General features: G+C 40.2%; 1 protein-coding gene across 1 annotated transcript in view; it reads right to left on the reverse strand.

Annotated features, from left to right (window-relative positions):
- The window catches only part of LOC149177526 (Glutathione S-transferase family protein), a 128,688-nt gene extending 114,563 nt beyond the window's left edge, over positions 1-14,125 (reverse strand). The window contains exon 1 of the mRNA XM_089420157.1: positions 13,668-14,125. Within this exon, the coding sequence (XP_089276283.1) occupies positions 13,668-14,016 (349 nt within the window). The 5' untranslated portion in view covers positions 14,017-14,125. The remainder of the gene's footprint in view (positions 1-13,667) is intronic.
- Positions 14,126-19,459: the final 5,334 nt, after the last annotated feature.

The raw sequence follows: 19,459 nt of genomic DNA on the forward strand, positions 1-19,459 counted from the left end.
TGAACAGGTAGCAAATATCTCACCAAGTCATTGCGAAGGGGCAAGCATGTATATTTCATAGACAAGATGGGAGTGGTGAGAAACACCTTCCTCGGCAAGGAGTGTTGAAAATAAGGGTACCAAGGAGGTGTTTCCTAGTGCATTTATCCTTTTGGCCTAGGAAGACACATTAATGACTTTTAGTCTTGGGAAATTATGAGTTTTATTGATGTCATGGAGAAAAGTACTTTTTTATGAGTTATCTACATGTACCTTAATATATTAATGTCACTTGTGTCATAAAATAAATTTATGAGAAAAATCATTTTATAATATTAAAGTGGCTTTTATGTTTTAAAAGTGACTTCATCAAAAAAAAAGTGCACATGGTACAAAAAAAACATTAAAAGTCTCTAGGAGGTTCATTATTGAGGGGGGCCACATGAGGGAGGGGTTCAAGAGAGGGAATGATCTCCACCCTTGATCTAATGAGCTGAGATTTAATCTCAACCATTAGATCTAAGGGTTAGGGTTCTCTTCTATCGAGATGACAAAAAGGGAAAAAGGAGGGTGAGGCTCATTCATTATCTCATGTGCATTTGAGTGACGGAGAGTTTGAGAAGGAGGGAGCAAAGATTTGCAGAAGGAGAGGTTAAAGCGCAGCAAAGGAAAGTCACCTCTAGACCTGCGTTTGCTAACAGAGAGGATAAGCATCAAAACCAAGTTTGTTTGCCTGCCCTGGTGAAAATTTCAGAGCAGAATTCAAGGAGGAACTGGCACAAAATTTTAGGGTGACTGCTACCCGAATTTTAAGGAAATCACCAACAAGAGTTCTGACGGATATAATTAGGCCAAATCTACAGCAGAAGACCTGATTTATAGCTCAGATTCGAAACGCAGGAAGTTAGCTGCCTTGGTACATTGACTGTGTATTTTTTTCAAACCTCCAGACAGCGAAACTTATGCAGTAATCACAGCAGAGATTAAGGCACGGCCTTCTGTAGCAGAACTCAGTAATTTATGTGACTGTTGGAGAACTAAATCCAAGCAGAAGTCTGACAAGCAAAGGTCTGACAGAGGCAAGGAATACAAGGACAGTTGCACAGATTCCTAGAAGGCTGAGCTCTAACTTCAAGGGAGATATGTACTTGAAGTTTATTTTGTTGTGTAAAATATATCTCTGAGATTGCAAATAAAATCCGTCTTTCACTGGTTTTCCCCTAGTGGGTTTTTCCAGGATCATTCGACCAAAAACTGTGTAAAATTTCCGAGTGTGTGTGCTTGTATTCATCTTTCATATCAGCTGAAAAGAAATGGTAGAAGTAGCTCTAAAGTGTTTCAAATAAATTTGCATTAAAGTTTTATATCTACTAACTGTTTGGGGTGACGGCATTCAACATTTATGCTGTAGCTGGGAGGGCTACAGCATATAAACTTTCTACATGAAGCCCTAAAGAGCAAGCAAGGATCTTGTACAAGTTCCAAAGTTTAGACTGTAGCAGATCAGATACAAGAGCTGAGCACAGATCAATTCGGGTATTTAAGTAGACTGGGTTGAAGTAATTATTAGTTTGCAGAGAGAGATATTAGGATTTTTTAATTAGGGCACTTTGAATTTAGGAACATTGTTTGGTTCATATTTGGATTCTGCTGGTTGTTGAACTGTTGAATCAAATTGTTAGCAATTAATTCATTTTTTGAAGCCAGTACTGTTATTGGGTTTATGCTCTCGTATTTTGAAGTTTATTGTTTGTATACAAAAGAGAAGTTGTATTGAAACCCTAGCTTTACAGTGGGAAAATCTAGGGCAAAAGTCTCCTTATATCATTACATAATCCCTTGGGAACATTACATCAATTCAGTCTTACACTCCACAAATACACACTCAGCAATCACGTTACAGCAGAACAGCTTCCTCAGATGTTCCTTAACTCTGACCTGAACTGACCTCCTAATTCCCCCAATATAGATTTGTCTTCAAGGACATGGATACAATAAACCCCTTTCTAAAACAAAAGTCTTCAGGGTACTTAACCAACTCAAATTATTTAATGAACTTCACAACTGTCAAAATCTTGTGTCAGGGACTTCAAATTTACAATGTTTTCAATACCGCTGTTTCTAAAACTTCAAACAAACAAAAATTCAACTGATATCAAATTTCAATCATGGATTTTCTCAGTTTGAAACAAATGTGCAAGCCTTTGCTTCAACTGTATAGAAAGGACAATGGTTCAAACGGAGCTCTGAAAGACGGCAACCATGGCGGTTCTGTGACTCATCAGCCCAGGCCTGACGGTCAGGGCTAACCCTTGCAGCTCCCCTAACCCCTAACCTGTCTATCCACCATATCCACCTACGTTTTTCAACCTTCCCTCCTGCGGTTTTCCTAGTTCCATCCACCCTCACGATCTCCCCGTTTCTTCTTGACAACAGTTACTATCACCAATCATTTATTGTCAGTTACTATGGAATTGGACGATGTGGACTATGAGGAGGACCCTCATCCCCAGGAGGTCATTTGGTCTCACCATCGCTCCATGTCGAGTTCTGGTCCTTTCGTTGCAACACTGCGACCTCTTTCAACTACACACTCTGCCCAGGTCCATCTACGCCCCATCCCCCGCCCTCGGTTAACATCGACGATGCCCCTGGTCTGGACGGTCTTCCTCTTTCCCCGGCTACCCTAAACCTACTTGGTACCTGTCTACAACCCTCGCCCACCTTCGATGCGCCGCTACCCATATTTCCCCACATTTCCTCTCTGCACTGCACCCCGTACTCCTCTGGTATCCCCCCACCCGAGCCTTCCTCCTTCACTAACTCTACACTCTCCAGCGCTACCTAAAACCTTGGTGGCCCTAACCCTAGCACACCTATCAGCTCTGGTTGCTTCAGCTCCCTGATCCCTAACCCTAAATCCAACCCATCCACCCCTCAGACAGTAAATCAGGGCACCTGTGGCCTTCTCAGGGGCTATCTGACAGCCCATCGTTCTGATAAACTCAAGAAAGGCAGGTGCCTTAAAGCAATGGATAAGGACATCAACCTCGCTCTGGGTGAAGACATCTCGATGGGTGAAGTTGCAGAGACAGCCAAGAAGGTCCTGGTAGGTCGTTTTCGTGGCAGGGACTACTCAGTGGAGAGGCTTCGTCTTTGGACCACCGAGATTTGGGGTTCCTTGCTTAAAGAACTGCCCATCATTCGGGTGCTGGCTCGTGGGTGGTTTGCCCTTCACTTTCACGAGGAGTATACAGACCGAATTTTATCCCAGTTCTGGCACATAGAATTAGCACCGGTTCTGCTGAAGAGATGGGATCCTCTTCGACCTGAGAGGGAACAACTGGGAGCAGGGCCGATTTGGGTCCGTTTGTCGGGCCTTCCGATGCAATTCTGGACTCTTGTGGTTTTCAAGCGCATTGGAGACGCATTGGGTACATACCTGGAACATGATCAATCCTTTGAGAAGACAGGAATCATGACAATGGCTCGCATCCTGGTTCATTTGGACACGAGGGAAGGGCTGGAGGAAAAGATAACCCTCCATTGGAGACATTTCTCTCGTCGTCAAAACCTCGACTATGAAGGCGTTCCATTTAGATGCAGACTATGCCATAAGGTCGGCCACCTCTTCAAGGATTGCCCACTGCTCACACCTGCTACTCCGGTTGCTACAAAGGGAATGAAGCATCGACAGTCGGAAGACCCGATTGTGGACGAGAAACCCACAGGTCCGAATCGTTCAAAGGTTGCAGATGGGGTCACTGCTCTGCCATCCAGTGCTCCCCAGATACCACCTATATCCCCTCCACTGACTAGATCTCGGTCTGCTGCGGAGGCTGCTCCTACATCAGGTATTGTTTCTTCTTCCTTACCCTCTGCTCTGTTTTTCAATAAATTTATTGTCTCTCTAGCACCATCTGCATCTACTACATGTTTGGTTACTTCCCCCATCAATTGTGCTCTTGATCTTCCCTCCCCTATCTTCTCCACCACCCTGCCGACTGTCCTTGGACAAGATCATCAACACCCTCCTCATTCCCCTTCAGCTTCGGGCTCACACTCCTACAACCTCCGATCCCGTCATCTAACAAACCCTAACATGTTGGGTTTGGGCATCCCATCCTCCACCATAGAGCACAAACCCTCCCGAGGCAGACCTTCAAAGATGTCCAAAGCCATCAAAATTGATGGGGCAAATGTTGCCCAAGGTCGCCAAAACACCATAGAAAGGGTACTTAGAGCACCAGACACCCTTGACTCTATTCCCTGATGAAGTGGCTATCTTAGAACTGCAGGGGTTTGGCTAGCCCCAAAAAATAATTAGCCCTCAAGAGACTTTTGAGTTGTGCACCCTGTGACATTATTTTCCTTCAGGAAACCCTAGGTCCATCCAAGTAGATTGTTAAGACCATACAAGCCATCTTGCCCGACTGGCATTTCCAAGCTTTGGATGCTGCAAGGCGATCTTGGGGTCTTGCTATTGGGATCAACCCTCGATCCATCAAGGTGACTTCATCATGGGGAGGTCAGGGATTCCTTGGAATGGACATTTTCTCGGCTGAACTGGGCAAACAGCTCCGTATTATAAACATCTATGCCCCTAATCAAAACAGACTAGCCTTCTAGCAACAGTTCCTGGATAATCCCATGATCAGTCATATATCTATCCTAGGGGGTGACCTAAATTTCTCCATCAAACATGAGGAATCCCGGGGACATCACTCGCAATTGGAGCAATATGATCTCATTGATGTCCCTATGAACAAGAAGATGCCAACATGGCATAATAGACGGAATGGAGAAGCAGCTCTAGGGCGAAGACTAGACAAATACCTCATTCATGAAGACCTCCTACATTCTCTCACCAACTATAGACAATGGGTGGGTTCTGGGGGAATATCGGATCACTCCCCCATATATCTGGAAGTGGCTGGCTCTTTCAGAAAACCAAGGACGCCTTACAAATTTAACTCAACCTGGCTAAAGGACCACGACTATCTCTAGATGGTCTCGAATTTCTGGAAAGCTCAACCCCCACTTATTGATCAGAGGAAGGCTGAAGGATTTTGTCGTAACCTGAATCAACTTAAACAATTATCCATTGAGTGGGAAAAAGGAAAAATGCCAGGGATGAACACACTCTATCTGACATAGAATATTAGTTGGCCTCCTTAACGAATGATCTAGGAAGAGGCTTCTTATCCATAGAAGCAAAGCTACACCTAGTAGAACTGGAAGCTCAGAGATCACAGATTCTACTAAATCGGGAAGAATCATGGAGACTCAAAAGCAGGGCTATCTGGTTACAAGTGGGGGATGGTAATACAAAATTCTTTCATAAATATGCAAATGGAAGGAAAGCCAGCAATACCATCTGGCAGATGCCCTCGGAACAGGATTAGATTGCAAATACACACTCTCAGCTTGCCCGATTGGGTAACACACACTTCAAGCAGCTTTTCAAAGCCCCCCAGGCACAACACTTGCAGAAATCATCCTTATTGTTGGACATTTCCCTAGATTTGTGGAACCTGACGTGATGGAGGATCTCATCAAACCAGTTTACATGGGGGAACTAGAGAGCACCCTCAAGTGGTTCAAGAAGGACAAAAGTCGGGACCGGATGGTCTATGGAATTCTACCTTGCTTTTTTCGACATCATTAGACATGACCTACTTGGGGTGGTTGAAGAAAGTCGGTTACTAGGTCGGCCCCGCTATCTTTCAATGACTTCAGGCCTATATCCTTTTGTAACTGCCTTTATAAAATTATTGCGAAGATTATTGCAAATCGCAATAAACCAATCCTATCAGATCACATCTCTCAGGAGCAGTTTACCTTCCTACAAAACTGACAAATACATAAGGCCATAGGCTCGCCACAAGAGGCCCTTCACTCCATCAAACTGAAGAATCTTAAAGGGGTGTTGCTTAAAATTTATCTCTCAAAGGCTTTTGATAGGGTCAGTTGGTTATATTTAAGGATAATACTTACCAATCTGGGGTTCCCACTGGTTTTTATTAGATGGATTATGGGGCGCATTACTTCTGTATCTTTTGCAATCTTAATCAATGGATTTTCTTCCCAATCTTTTCGAGTGGAACGGGGAATCAGGCAAGGATGCCCTCTATACCCTTTGTTATTCCTCATGGTTATGGAAGGACTAAGTACGTTGATTGCGACGGAGAAGAGAGCAGGGCGGTTCACGGGGCCTCAAGATAATGGAACAATGCCTTCTATCTTATCTGCTCTTTGTTGATGACATCCTCATATTCCTAGATGGGTGAATACAAGACATCATCTCACTCTCTGATGTGCTGAAGTTATTCAATGCTGCTACAAGGATGGAAATTAATGGGGAAAAGTCTACTATACCATTCTCTAACTGTACACCACAAGAAACCCACCTAGCAATACAAAATTTCCCCTATCAAATTTTGGCACTGAAGGATGGATTGAAGTACTTGGGCTTTAGGATAAAAGCAAATGGATATAAAATTGATGACTGAACATGGTTGATTGCCAAGGTGGAAAAAAGATTAAACATTTGGTGCCATCGACTACTCTCCAGAGCAAGAAGATTGGTGCTCATTAAAGTGGTTCTGGAAGCCACTCTGTCTTTTGGATGTCTCTGGCCTGGATTCCCCAAGGTATACTACATAGGATTTAGCGAGTCTGCTGTCATTTATTATGGAAGGGCCACAAGGAAGGAAAACCCTATGCATGGGTCAAATGGAGCAGAATTGCAACTCCTAAAAAATGGGGAGGTTAGGGCTAAAAAAATCTCCCTGCATTTGCACAGGCACTTGCAGCAAAAGTAATTGGCTACTCCTGAAGCACAAGAGCCTATGGTCGGAGGTGGTCACCTACAGATACATATGGCCGAGCACTGTCGTGGATTGGTTAAGACTACCCACATGGAACAAGAAAGGTATATCAGCGATCTGGAGGGTTGTATTAAATACCCTTCCCATCATAAGAAGATATCTCATATGGAGGATTGGTAATGGTGGGTCTGTCCGCATAGGGATTGATCCATGGATTGGTAATGGAAACTCCTACCAGCTTCCACCAGATCTGATTACTTTGCTCAACCACAATGGAGTGCACAACATTGCTCAACTCGGGGACCCTCACAATACAACTATTTATCAGCAAGCATGGCAAACAGGGGAGGCCTGGGATATCCCAGATCAATGGCAAAGGGAGTGGAGGACTTACTTGCAGGCATTAATCGAATCTCATGTGCGATTAAGGGCCGAAGAGGATGACCTAATCTGGGGATTAGCAAAGAAAGGGAACTATACCCCAAAGGATGGTTATGCTATCATTCATGCTGACCACAAGCCGGACTTCCTGGAGAGTTGGTGGAGAAATATATGGAAGTTAAAAGGTCCACCGCGCACTCAATTACTGATGTGGAACATCATCATGGACAAAACACCAACTGGTTCCAATCTCAGAAAACGGACATTTCAAGGACCAACTTGGTGTGTTTTATGCCGCACGGAGGAGGAAACGAATCGACACCTCTTCCTCTTGTACCACTACACAACAGATCTGGGCGCAGGTCTTACTCACACTAAACATACCATATACATGGAATGGCGATGATATACCATCTGCCTGGAACAGGTGGTGGGAATCAGCAATAATCCTGAGAGCTCGGAACCTGCCGTTATTGGTTTGCTGGTACATATGGATGTGCCAGAACAGCATTATCTTTAAGGGAAAAAACATAGTCTGGGCACAGATTATACCAAAGATCTGTATGAGTTATTTGGAAATCCCGGTTGAGGAACAAGTAACCAGGACATGGAACATCACACCGGAAGTCATAAACAAAGAACATCCCTGGGCCTATTTCGACGGAGCAGCACAAGAACAGGGTTGTGGAGGAGGCATAATCCTACATCTGACTGAAACACATTATTTTCACATCTGTTTGGGGTTGGGAGATGGCACAAATAATTTTGCAGAGCTCCTCACACTCCGACATCTCTTATATTTTGCTTTATACAAAAATTGCAGACAGTTACAAATATATGGAGACTCCAAGATAGTTATAAACTGGTTCAACTGCATAACAACATGCCATGCATATACACTCAGAACTATTTTGGATGATATTTTATTTCTCAAAACACATTTTGATCTTGTCTCATGTACTCATATCTACAGGGAGCGTAATGAATCCACGGACAGGCTATCGAAAGAGGCAGCACATCGTCCTCGAGGTGAATGGCTGATTACAGAGCACACACCTAAGCAGATCTATCGCTTCTTCCACAGACCATACATAGAACAGGAATTACAGAGGGCTGACAGGCCCTAACTTATCATAATTTTGTGTCTATCTTTTTGTTACATAGAACAGTAATCACCAATGGTGAAATTTTGAATTATGTAATTAAAATGTATATGATCAGTTACTACCAGTATACCCTTCACAGAGTCATTTTGTAGTTCTTTACAGTTACAAACAGTCCACAGTTGACCATGGTCACAGTTCACGCATATGCCTATGTCATTTACAACATGTAATTTTCTATGATTAATGAAAATTACAATATTTTCTCCCCGGGAAAAAAAAAACTGTATAAGGAACCTGGTCTGAAAAACTGAAATGTGTTGTCCACATCTTTGACAATGTCTTCACTAGCATCCTAAGGCACTTCAGACTTGAGTTCTCTAGGGTCTGAGGCCTTTTGGCCTCTTCTAGGGTTGTGGCCTAACCTCAAGTAAGCTGTGGCCCTCTTCACAACTCTCTGTCCACAGCATAGAGCTTTTTGGTCCGCCTTTCTTCTCTGACCTGAGGCCTTTCGGCCCTCCTCCAAACCTAGTCCAGACACAAACAGAGCTCGGCCCTTATTGAACAAGATGAAAATACCTGGCAAACAAAGATATAAACTCGATAGCCTCTCCTTCTTGGCTTAGTTAGACTTTTGTAGCTAGGGCATTTACTCTTTCACAGTCCAAACTTAGTTCTCCTTCTAGAGCATTCCTAGCTTATCTCCTCTCTTAAGGCTGCTCTTTAACAACTTGGCTTCTTCAAGTCTCTTTAATGGCTGCTCTTTCACCTAGCCTCTGATACCATGTTAATTTTCTAGGAGAATTCTATTCTTCTAATTTGATAATTACTTTCTAATGATTTCTTAAACCAGTTAATTTATGTTACATACATCATTAAGCAATTATACTTAGGAAATCCCAACAGTAATGCAACAATGACAGTAGGTTCATAAAGAGAAAAACAAGCACAAAAGAGACACAATTTTACATTGGGAAAACCCAGCAACCCTTTCTTAGGAGAAATTGTTTAACTCAGCAAAAGTCAATCTGATTTTCTAGTCAAACAGGGCAAAATTCAGCCCTCTTGCAACTGGTCAACCCGCAGTCAAACAGGGCAAAATTCGGCCCTCATCCAACTGATCAACCTGTGATCAAACAAGGCAAAACTCAGCCATCCTGCAACTGGTCAACCTGCAGTCAAACAGGGCAAAATTCGGCCCTCCTACAACTAGTCAACATGCGGTCAAACACTGCCCAGAACTCAGTTAAATGGATCAAAAGAATCTCAGTCAATGTTGGTCAAACAGATCTCCACAAACTTGGTCAAACTTCAGAAGAGTTCCTCCTTCTCTCACATGTGTGAACAGAAGAACAGATGTTGTGATGATGATCCGAAATTGATGCCAAGGGGCACGTCTCCTTGTGCCGGGCTGACCTATACTTTGGGGCTGACTTGACCATTTAAATTTAAATTTTCCCACTTTTTCATAGGCCGATTTGTAGCTAGAGGAATACAGACTGTAGCTACCAAAAATCAACAATCACTATATCAATTGATATCCTTCTTATAGTCTAGACTCTAGAAATTATCCTTTTGCATGGTTCTTTTGGGCAATGGCATCTATTATTTTAATCTCATTTTCATGTGTGCCCTTGATGCCTTTTATCGAGCATTTTCTTTCTAGTTTGTTTGATTTTTTGCTATTACTTTCTTTGTTACAAGAGGAAAACATTTTTGTGTCTACACTTGATTTGTGCCCTCTTCCATAATTTCTATGTGACCATTGCATTTGGGTGCCTTCATTTGTTGAAACGATCTTCCCACTTGTCACCTGCTAAGTCTTTCATCTACGTCTCTTGTCTCACTTGCTGGTTCTCAATAAAATCATCTGCAAATTTATATGTGCAGGCATCACATTTTGTCGTTTGATTCATAATGTAGTTTTACTTGTTCAATATCTACACTTTCTACTTTATAGATGCAAACGTTTGCCAGTGAATTCACCCAACACTACCATCTTTTTTGTATGGCTGTCACTGAATGGCTTTTGATTCGATATTCAAAACACTTCTATTAGATAAACATTATACTCGCATCTAGTATCTAGAGTTTCATGTATATATACATCCACAATCTAACAATATATTCATCTTTGGAAAAAAATTATGCTTGTAAATTGTAATTATGTGTGGACACCCTAATAGGGTAACTCAAAAAACGTTTATATCAAAAAAACAAAAGTCTTTCATATTTGATATTTGCATGTTGCCATTCATTCAAGATATTTGTTATTGATTATTCAAAATATTTCTATCACTTCTTTTGAACTAGGTTATTCAAGCCATCCCCAATTTGTGCTTGATCCTCCAAACTCCATTATGTGCTCAATGTCTCCAAAATCCCGACCTATGAATCATTCATCGCTTGGAGTCTAGACACAATATTTTTAAGGTTGAAAAACTATTTGGATTAGCAATGTTTTAAACTTCAAAAAAACTACCTTATTTTTCCAAATCGAAATAAATCCCTACATGCCTTGTTGGGACCACATACTATGTTCCTCAAACTTCAAATGTTCAATACTTCAACCTGCTTCAACATGGGGTCACGCTCTACTTCAATGCCACTGTTAAAAGTTTAGGTATGTACATTTATAATGACCATGGTGGCAAGAGAGCATAAAAGAATTATTGTGGTTTAAGCACCTAAACCCTAAGCTTAACATCCAAATATTACATTGGCCACACAGACTCCTAACAATACTTTATTAGGTGATACCACTCTCTAACAATAGATACAGAGTTTGTAAAAGGAAATTTGGATGGAGGTTCTTCTGTTGGATTATTGGAAACAATCAAACAAGTAAAAGATTTGCATCTACTGCAACTCCTAACAAAGGATGGATTCATCAATAAAGGTTGGATGTATATTTGACTTGTTTCGTATTCAGAACATAGTTTTAAAAAACTGGAACTGATGACCGGACCGGTCCACCTAATAAAGGGTTTCAAACCGGAACCGTTCGAACTAGGACTGGTCAAGTCTGAATGAACTGGTTTTTAAAAAATACATTAAATATTTAAGTTTTAATGAAAAAACTATTTTTAAGATTTAAAACCATGATTCCAAGCCAATAGAGACAAAATATGCAAATTTTTCTCATTTATATACCATGTGCAATACATAACATCGACAAAATAGATCAAAATGATCAAAATGGCACCGAGTGTAATATATATCATCAACAAAATACATAAGCAATGAGGCTCTAAATGGCCTATGAAATCCAAAAACAATGCTACAAGCTATGAGGAACTCGACAATGCACAAAAAAGAACTCGACTTTGACTCCTTGAATTAAGGCACAAATCAAGGAATCACTTTTCTCGCTAGTTTCAACAGGAAGGAGGTGATCATCTTGGTTGTGTTCAATGGTGTGGGTGGTCTAAGCATAGATGATTGAAACTTGGAAGCTTTCCTCATGTATAAATCCAAGCACCACTGATTGAGGTACTTGAAGAAGATGGATAGGGAGTTTTGGGACTCCCCAAAAGGTAGTGAAATCAACAACATATCTCATAATAGATCGGGAAATGGAAAACAAAATGTTACTTTGTCTTGGTCTCTTATAGGCATTAGCGGTGAGAAGCCCTATTTGTTTATGAAATATGGTGATCAACTTCTTCTTGAAGCTAATTAGAACCAACTTGGAATTGGCTGAGAGACATCTTGAAGGCATGCATGTAGTGTTGAAGAGTATAAGCTAGTCTAATGAGGGCGTCTCACATCTCTAAGAAATGCTTTGTGTAGAATTCCATCTTGTGCTTGAGCAAGTGGGGTGAATTGACACAAGTGATATGAATGCACTATTTATAAATGCCCCCCTAATGATATGAGATAGCTAGGATCATCTAGGGAGTATCTAACGAGGGGGAGGCTATCCATTAAGATGCCTATTCACTGTAACAGGCATGTAACCTCATCAAACCTACAATGGACCCATTAGAAAGACCTAGTAGAGGTAGTAGCCAAGCCACCAAGGTCTCCAAGGAGCAGCATGAAAGGTAAGGTTATTGGTCCCTATTGGCAGCTAAATCAATGAAAAGCTTCGTACTCAATGAAGGAGGGAAAATATTGCAAAGGTGGCCTTGACTTGGAAAGGGTTGGCTGCAAACTTAGTCTAGATGATGTGCCAGGGAAAAATCCTTTTGCAACAAATGATGTAGCAGAGCAACAAAACTTGAACCCTCTCTGTACTGGCCTATTCCTTCTCTAAAAGATTCAGTCCCCACACCTTAGCGTTGTATAAGACCATGGGCCTGATAATGTTGTCCAAAAGCTCTATCTTGGACCAAAGTTCTTGAAAGTGGTGTTGAAAACACTATCGCTTTAGCAGGGATAGTGAACCATATTCCTTCTTGGTCGAATGTTGCAGAGCCAGTTTCATTATGGTTACCAAAGAACAAGGCAATATGTGATGCAATTAGACATATACATGTCATAGAAGACATCCTAGAAGATCGATTAAGTGGAATCCCCGCGTGAAAGCCATATCATGAACTTGAGTTTTATCTAAAATATCATTCCCAAATAGCTCCTATGCTTCGAATGAGTACCACCATAGTGTTCATAACTAATATTCGCTAGTCGGATGAAACATTAGGGGCACTGAACATAATATTGCCAAGTGACCATTAGGCTCCATTGGTTGCCATTACAACGGTGTCCAGTAGGTGTCATTATAACCCTATCCGGTGGTTAATCAGAGACGCCCAGTCCCAAGAATCCAGCAGTAGCTAGTCTAGATAATTGCTACGGACGATAACTAGGTGGGAAAATGGCTACTGCAAGTGTATTGCTGCTGCTAGTAAGGATCGAGACCTGGGTCCAGCAAATTTTCCACTTCACTTTTAGACCACGGGCTCATGTCCAGGAGTCAATATATAAATGAAAACATGACATATTTGACAGCAGCTTTGACAGAAATTAACATTGAGTTTGGGATTTCTATGTTAAAATTCCCCGAATCAAAGTATCACGCATCCCCAATAGGACACGGGTCATATTCCTTGGATATATAATGGATTACGACGCGAGTCCTATTGGGGATTAGTGATCCTTGCGATGAAGTTCCCCGAATGACTAGTATCAGCCATCCCCAACAAGACCAGCGTCATAATACATTATATATCCCCCACGTAAAATATAGTATTTATAGCATTACACGACCAAAAAAGATCCAGATCCAACCCACCTAAAAAGATGTTTTTACTTCGTTTGGGATCCACTAATTAAATTGATTTAAGCTTCCTTTGCTTGCAACACAATTATTTCAAAATGAATTTATTTGAATTCATTATAGACTCCAAACAAGGCATTGTAATCATCATACCTTTGACCTTATTGCAGAAGGGACACGCCTCGTACTGGTAAAGCACGAGATCCTTGGGTATGAATTCACTGGGTGGACGCTCCTTGGCAACCACAGTAGTGAAAGAGGAAGCTGCAAACGAGAAGGAGATCGCCCCTGCAGCCACGAGAGGGCCCCTCCCAGCCCATTTATCGTCATCTCTTTTCCCACCATTGTGCAAGTTTGTCGCAGGTAGCGAGGAGAGCATTCGAAATTTCCATGGAGACGATGAGAGGGATGAATCTGTCAGTCCATTCTGTACTCGCGAGGCGAGTATGCCAGAGCGAATGGTGGTTTTTCTGAGAACAGATCCTAAACCCTGAACCCTCATTGTCCCCAAAGATTATTTGGGCAAAAATAATTAAAGCGCTAGGCCTTCGAAATTTATATGCAAGGTTTGCTGTTTTACTTTTGTGTTTTCTTTCTTTGGGTGGGCTTTTAAGCTCTCGTATGTAACCTTCTGGAGAGTGGTTTCTAACGGTGTTAACTTTCTCAACGTGGCATACCGTCTCTCACAATTTATTAGCGTTGAAATTGGTGTGCTTCAAATCATCATATTTTGCGGTCAAAGTTCAAATTTACAGTTTAGAAAGCAAATAAAATTTAACAAGGATTTATCAACTATAAAATGTCTTGGGTGCCTCTTTAGAATGTATATTTCCAGAGATTTATCCATTTAAATGTTTAGTAAATTCAAAATAAGTTAAAATGAGTTTATATCAATAGATAATATGTGTAAACTTTATATTAAATATAAAAAAAAAAAAAAATTACATTTTTTTCATCTTAAGCAACACATCAATAAAATATTTTAATTATAATAAATGGTTTATTTTCAATTAATTTATATATTATAAATATAGTATAGTTATTTTATTTAATGAAGATATTGAATTATTTCATTTGTAATTTCATATTAAAATATTTTGTTGTTATTAAAATATTTTTAAATTAATTAAACATTTATTTCATTGTGATTAACAAATTGATAAAAAAAAATAATCGTATTTTTTAATTGCTTTATATATTATAGGCATAGTCTAATTTATAAATAAAATGGTATTTTTCTAAACATTTTTTCCAGTGAATTTTAACCAATATAGGGTAGAGATTTTAAAAACTTGAATTTAAATTGTTTCATTTATATAATTTGAGTATCTCATATTTTTCAAGGCACTGAATCTATTTATGCACTCAAAAATGTATTTTAAACAACAAAAAATCACAATCTTATTTGAAATTGTGTTGTCAAATGTTATTTCCTCTATAAGTTAGACTATTTCTATATTATATACATATTTCACGTGGCATTGAATTATTTTATTTATGGTCACATTGTCCATATTAAAATTGATTTTTAATTATTAGTATATTTTTAAATACATGTCTTCCTCATAACGGCATTGAATTATTTTATTCATGGTCATATTGTCCATATTAAAATTATTTTTTAATTATTAATATATTTTTAAATACATGTATTCCCTGAATTAGAAGGCATATATATATATATAAGAATACTAAGTAGGAAGTAATCGGAAACAATATATTTATTGAGTATAACAATATTGTACTTGGTGATTTTTCATCTAGGGCTATTTTCTATGTTTCTTCTACGTAGTCATTCATGGCTAGTTTTGTGGGAGGGGGCTCGACCCCCTCCTTCAATCATATTATCTCATGATTTCGTAGGAATGTTGGATTGGTCGGCAATCCCTCCCAAACTCCTCATCAGTCATCCTTTTCCAAGCTCAGCTGGAAGAAATGGAGATTCTAGTCACTCAGAGAAACCACTCCTTGGGGCATTTTGGCAAAATAAAATTCAAGGGCATTACCTACCAAAAGTAGTGGAATATCCAAACTATAAGGTCAGATCTAATATTTCTCCATATAGATATATATGAAGTTGATATTGAAATATATTTTTTCCAATGAAAAAATCATAATTTCTATTGAGAAAATAAAAACTACATTATGTTTGTACATAGAGCACTCCAAACCAGCATAACTTTGCCAGTGACCAAAAAATATACATAGCTATTTGGTTGAGCCAAAAAATAGACCAAAAAACCAAAAATTAAAGGATCAGCAAACTGTTGTCATAATAAATACAAAATAGAACTAAAGCCTTTGCGACCTCCACAAAAAGGACATAGAGTCATAAAGGGATGAACCTGCAACAAAAACATAAGATATGAAAGACTATCAATCAGAGATCGGGACAGAGGGATGTTAATTTGAAGCCCTTCGACGAAGGGTCTATGATAATATTATGTGGATATCCCATTCAACTACTCGATGACTTTCCATACCCCCTAATCCTATGTAGAACCAACCTTACAAATTGCATATGTGTCTTGGTTCTGCCCCATGTAAATATGGCGATAAGAAACCATATCAAAATATTGTTTGAGTTGTAAAACCTCCTCAAGAATGGGATTGAGTGTGTGAATGTGACAATGTTGGAGCTCATTAAACCAATTAATAATGACCATAGAATCACCGAAGATCTATAGAGAATGACAATATTTTTCAATTGCAAAAAGGAGAAGTAGTTTAAGGCTGAGAAGTTCTACATAATTATTACTCCCCCCCCCCCCCCCCCCCATGACAACTCTGTAGTTTATGAAATTGATTTTTGTGGATGTAAAGGAAAACCCTCTCCCCCCCACCAACAATCTCCATTTTCTAAAGATGCTCCATTAAAATAAGCCCACAATTGAGATTTGTCCACCTCCTGAATGACAATATTCTGTGCAACATGAGAGAATTCATTAGTTGGGATCATGTCATAATTTGCAACCACTTGTGTTGCCACTCAATCTAGAATAAAGGTTTTGTCTTTGAAAATAGCTTTGTTCCTCGCATTCCAAATGCCCCAAAAAAGTATTGGAGGAGGGTTTTTGAGTTATTTAGGGGAGGCCTATTCCCACCATTCCTTCCATGATTCTTGGAAAGATATCCCTTGCCAAATCGACACCCCTCCCAAGCGATTTTGAGTGGCATTCGAAGTTGCTTCTTAGAAAGGATGAGAAATGAATAGGTGGTCAACAGATTCATCAGCTTTTTTACACATGGCACACCAACCAGGACCTTTCATACAACAGTTTTGAAGATTATCCTAGGTTGGTGCTTTATTTTCAAGCAGGCACAAGAGGAAAAGGTGAGCTTTTGGGGGGCTCTTTAGTTATCTAAAGCTTCTTCCACCACCATACAATAGCATTTGGTTATATGTTGTTGCAAATAATCATGTACCCAGGTTTAGGAGAGTATTCCCCCCATAGGGAATGAACCCACTGAAGGGTGTCGACTTCCTCTCTAAGGTGCAAATTTGCAATATTGGATGCCATTATGCAATTATTCCATAAACCATGAAATTTAGGAGGTAAATTCAAGTGATGAGTGATGACCCATCCCTGCACCCAAATGGTCGTGTTAAGGGGATCGATGGCATGATTTAGTGTGTGTCTACCTTAGTTATTTAACAATTGTATCATTTCACATGGAAGGCGATGATTGTCACCACTTCCAACCCACAAATACTAGGTTATTTTAAGCTTTTCACCATTCCCAACTTTCCATGCCAACCCTTCTTCCACTACAGGTAACGATGATAATACTGCTTGTCAGGCCAGGAGGTAACTCCTCAAATGAAATCTGTTTATTCATTTAGATTGCTCATAGTTATATACATGAGGGAGTGACTCTTGAGTTTCATCTCCCGATGACTCTTCCTTTTCCATTATTTATTATTTACACTATTTACAATTGTTCACCCAATCCCCATGATTAGGTGTCAACATTCCCCCCCTTAATCTAAAGGGATGTTGGTGAGTCCAAGCATCGTTCTGAATCTTTCAAGCTTTTCTCTTCCAAGTGCTTTGGTGAAGATGTCTGCAATCTGCTCATTAGTGGAACAATGGTGTAGATGGATTGTCTTGGCCTCAACATGATGTCGAATCAGATGGTATTTTGTATTGATGTGCTTCGTTCAATCATGGAACTTTGGGTTCTTGGCCAACTTTATTACAGAGGTGTTGTCAATCATGAGTGGAGTTGAATGTACTTGTTTTACCTGCAAATCTTCCAAGATTTTCTTGAGCCACTCAATTTCTTTTATTGCCTCAGCTGTTGCCACATATTCTGCCTCTGTTGTGGAATCTACTAGAACTGATTGTTTGTGTGATCTCCAGGAGATAGCTCCTGATCCAAGACTCATAGCATAACCAGAAGTAGATACCCCAGTTTCTTTGTCTCTATCGAAGTCTGAATCAGAGTATCCAATCAATCTGAAGTTGCCCACCTATGTATACTTGAGTCCAAAGTCTTGAGTTCCCTTCAAGTACTTTAAAACTCTTTTTGCAACAGACCAATGTCCCTCAGAAGGCTTTTGCATAAACTTGGAGAGGATTCCAACAGCAAACGAAATGTCTGGTCTGGTAGTAGTCAGGTAGTTGAGACTCCCTACAAGCTATCTATACTTTATTACATCCTCAAATTCTTTTCCATCAATGGATGTGAGCTTTAAGTTTTATTCCATTGGAGTAGTTAGAGGATTTCATTCATCCATGCCAAACCTGTTCAACAGATCTCCAATGTACTTCTTTTGAGAAAGGAATATGGACTTCGGATATGCTCTCCGGGAAACCCTTTCTGGAGAAAACCCAACTAGAAGGTGAGGTCGCTTCGCTCTCTTTCTATGTCTAGAAATATGACTGCAGGTACAAAGAAGTAATGCCTGTGGCCTATGGGCTGCTACAGTGCACAAATCTTCTTTGTATGCTCTACCTCCTGTCTCTCCTGGCTATCTTTTCTTAGCTATGGAACAAAATGCTCTCGAAAGAATGGAATGCCTCTTCCTCCTAGTGGCCCAGTTATAAGACAACCCGATAACCTACTAGTGGTTAAGTTTGACTACATCAACTCTTAACTAGAGTTACAAAATAGACTCCTCTAGAGTCATTTACATGACAAACATGTGGCTATCCCCTTTTCCATGAATAATGGGGGTTGACGCAGCATCCTCCAGAACTATAGGTGTGAAAACAAGAAGGTCAAATTCTGAGTGGCATAATTTTTGCATACGGACTCCGATTGATGCGATTCTTGAGCGGTTGGAAAGGTCTCTGTGTGTAGAAGAGCATGAAAGGGTACTCCATCAAGGGGAAAAAATTTACCCCCAGAAAACGTCATTTGAAGCCTCAAAGCACTCCCTGAAGGTTCTAGACCTTGTTTTGCCAAACTGGGTCTAGTCAGTAAAACAGTCCCGTGAGCTGATTCCTCCACTTTTTCCACTCCAAATGTATTGAGATGGATAAAAAATAATATAATGGTCCAATCTGGATCAACTATGGTGTTGTGGGTTTCTTTCCTTCTTCTTATTTTTTTTCCGGTTGGTTCTCATGTTCCTTTTGTTGTGGGTTGAGTTACTAGTTCCTAGAGCCTTGGTTGGACAAACGCTTTAGAAGTCATGTAACAACTTGGGTTGAGTTACTAGTCATGAAAGACTTGGTTGGAAAAATGCTCTGGAACCCTTGGTGGGTTGAGTTACTAGTCCTGGAAGCCCTAGTTGGACAAATCCTTTAGATCCTAGCAACAATTGTGGGTTGAGTTACTAGTCTTGGAAGCCTTGGTTGGAACAAACGCTTTAGAGCCCTAAATAACTTGGGTAGAGACCGATATGGTGATGGTTATTGATGTTCAATAGTGAGGTGGAATCACTAGTTGAGAGTTGAGGTGGTTGGCCTCTCGAAGCCCTGGTTTGGTTTTGTTTG

Source organism: Pinus tabuliformis, chromosome 4_1 (genome assembly GCF_031772625.1).
Source record: "Pinus tabuliformis cultivar Carrire ecotype Pingquan chromosome 4_1, CPIR1, whole genome shotgun sequence".
NCBI classification, from domain to species: Eukaryota; Viridiplantae; Streptophyta; class Pinopsida; order Pinales; family Pinaceae; genus Pinus; species Pinus tabuliformis.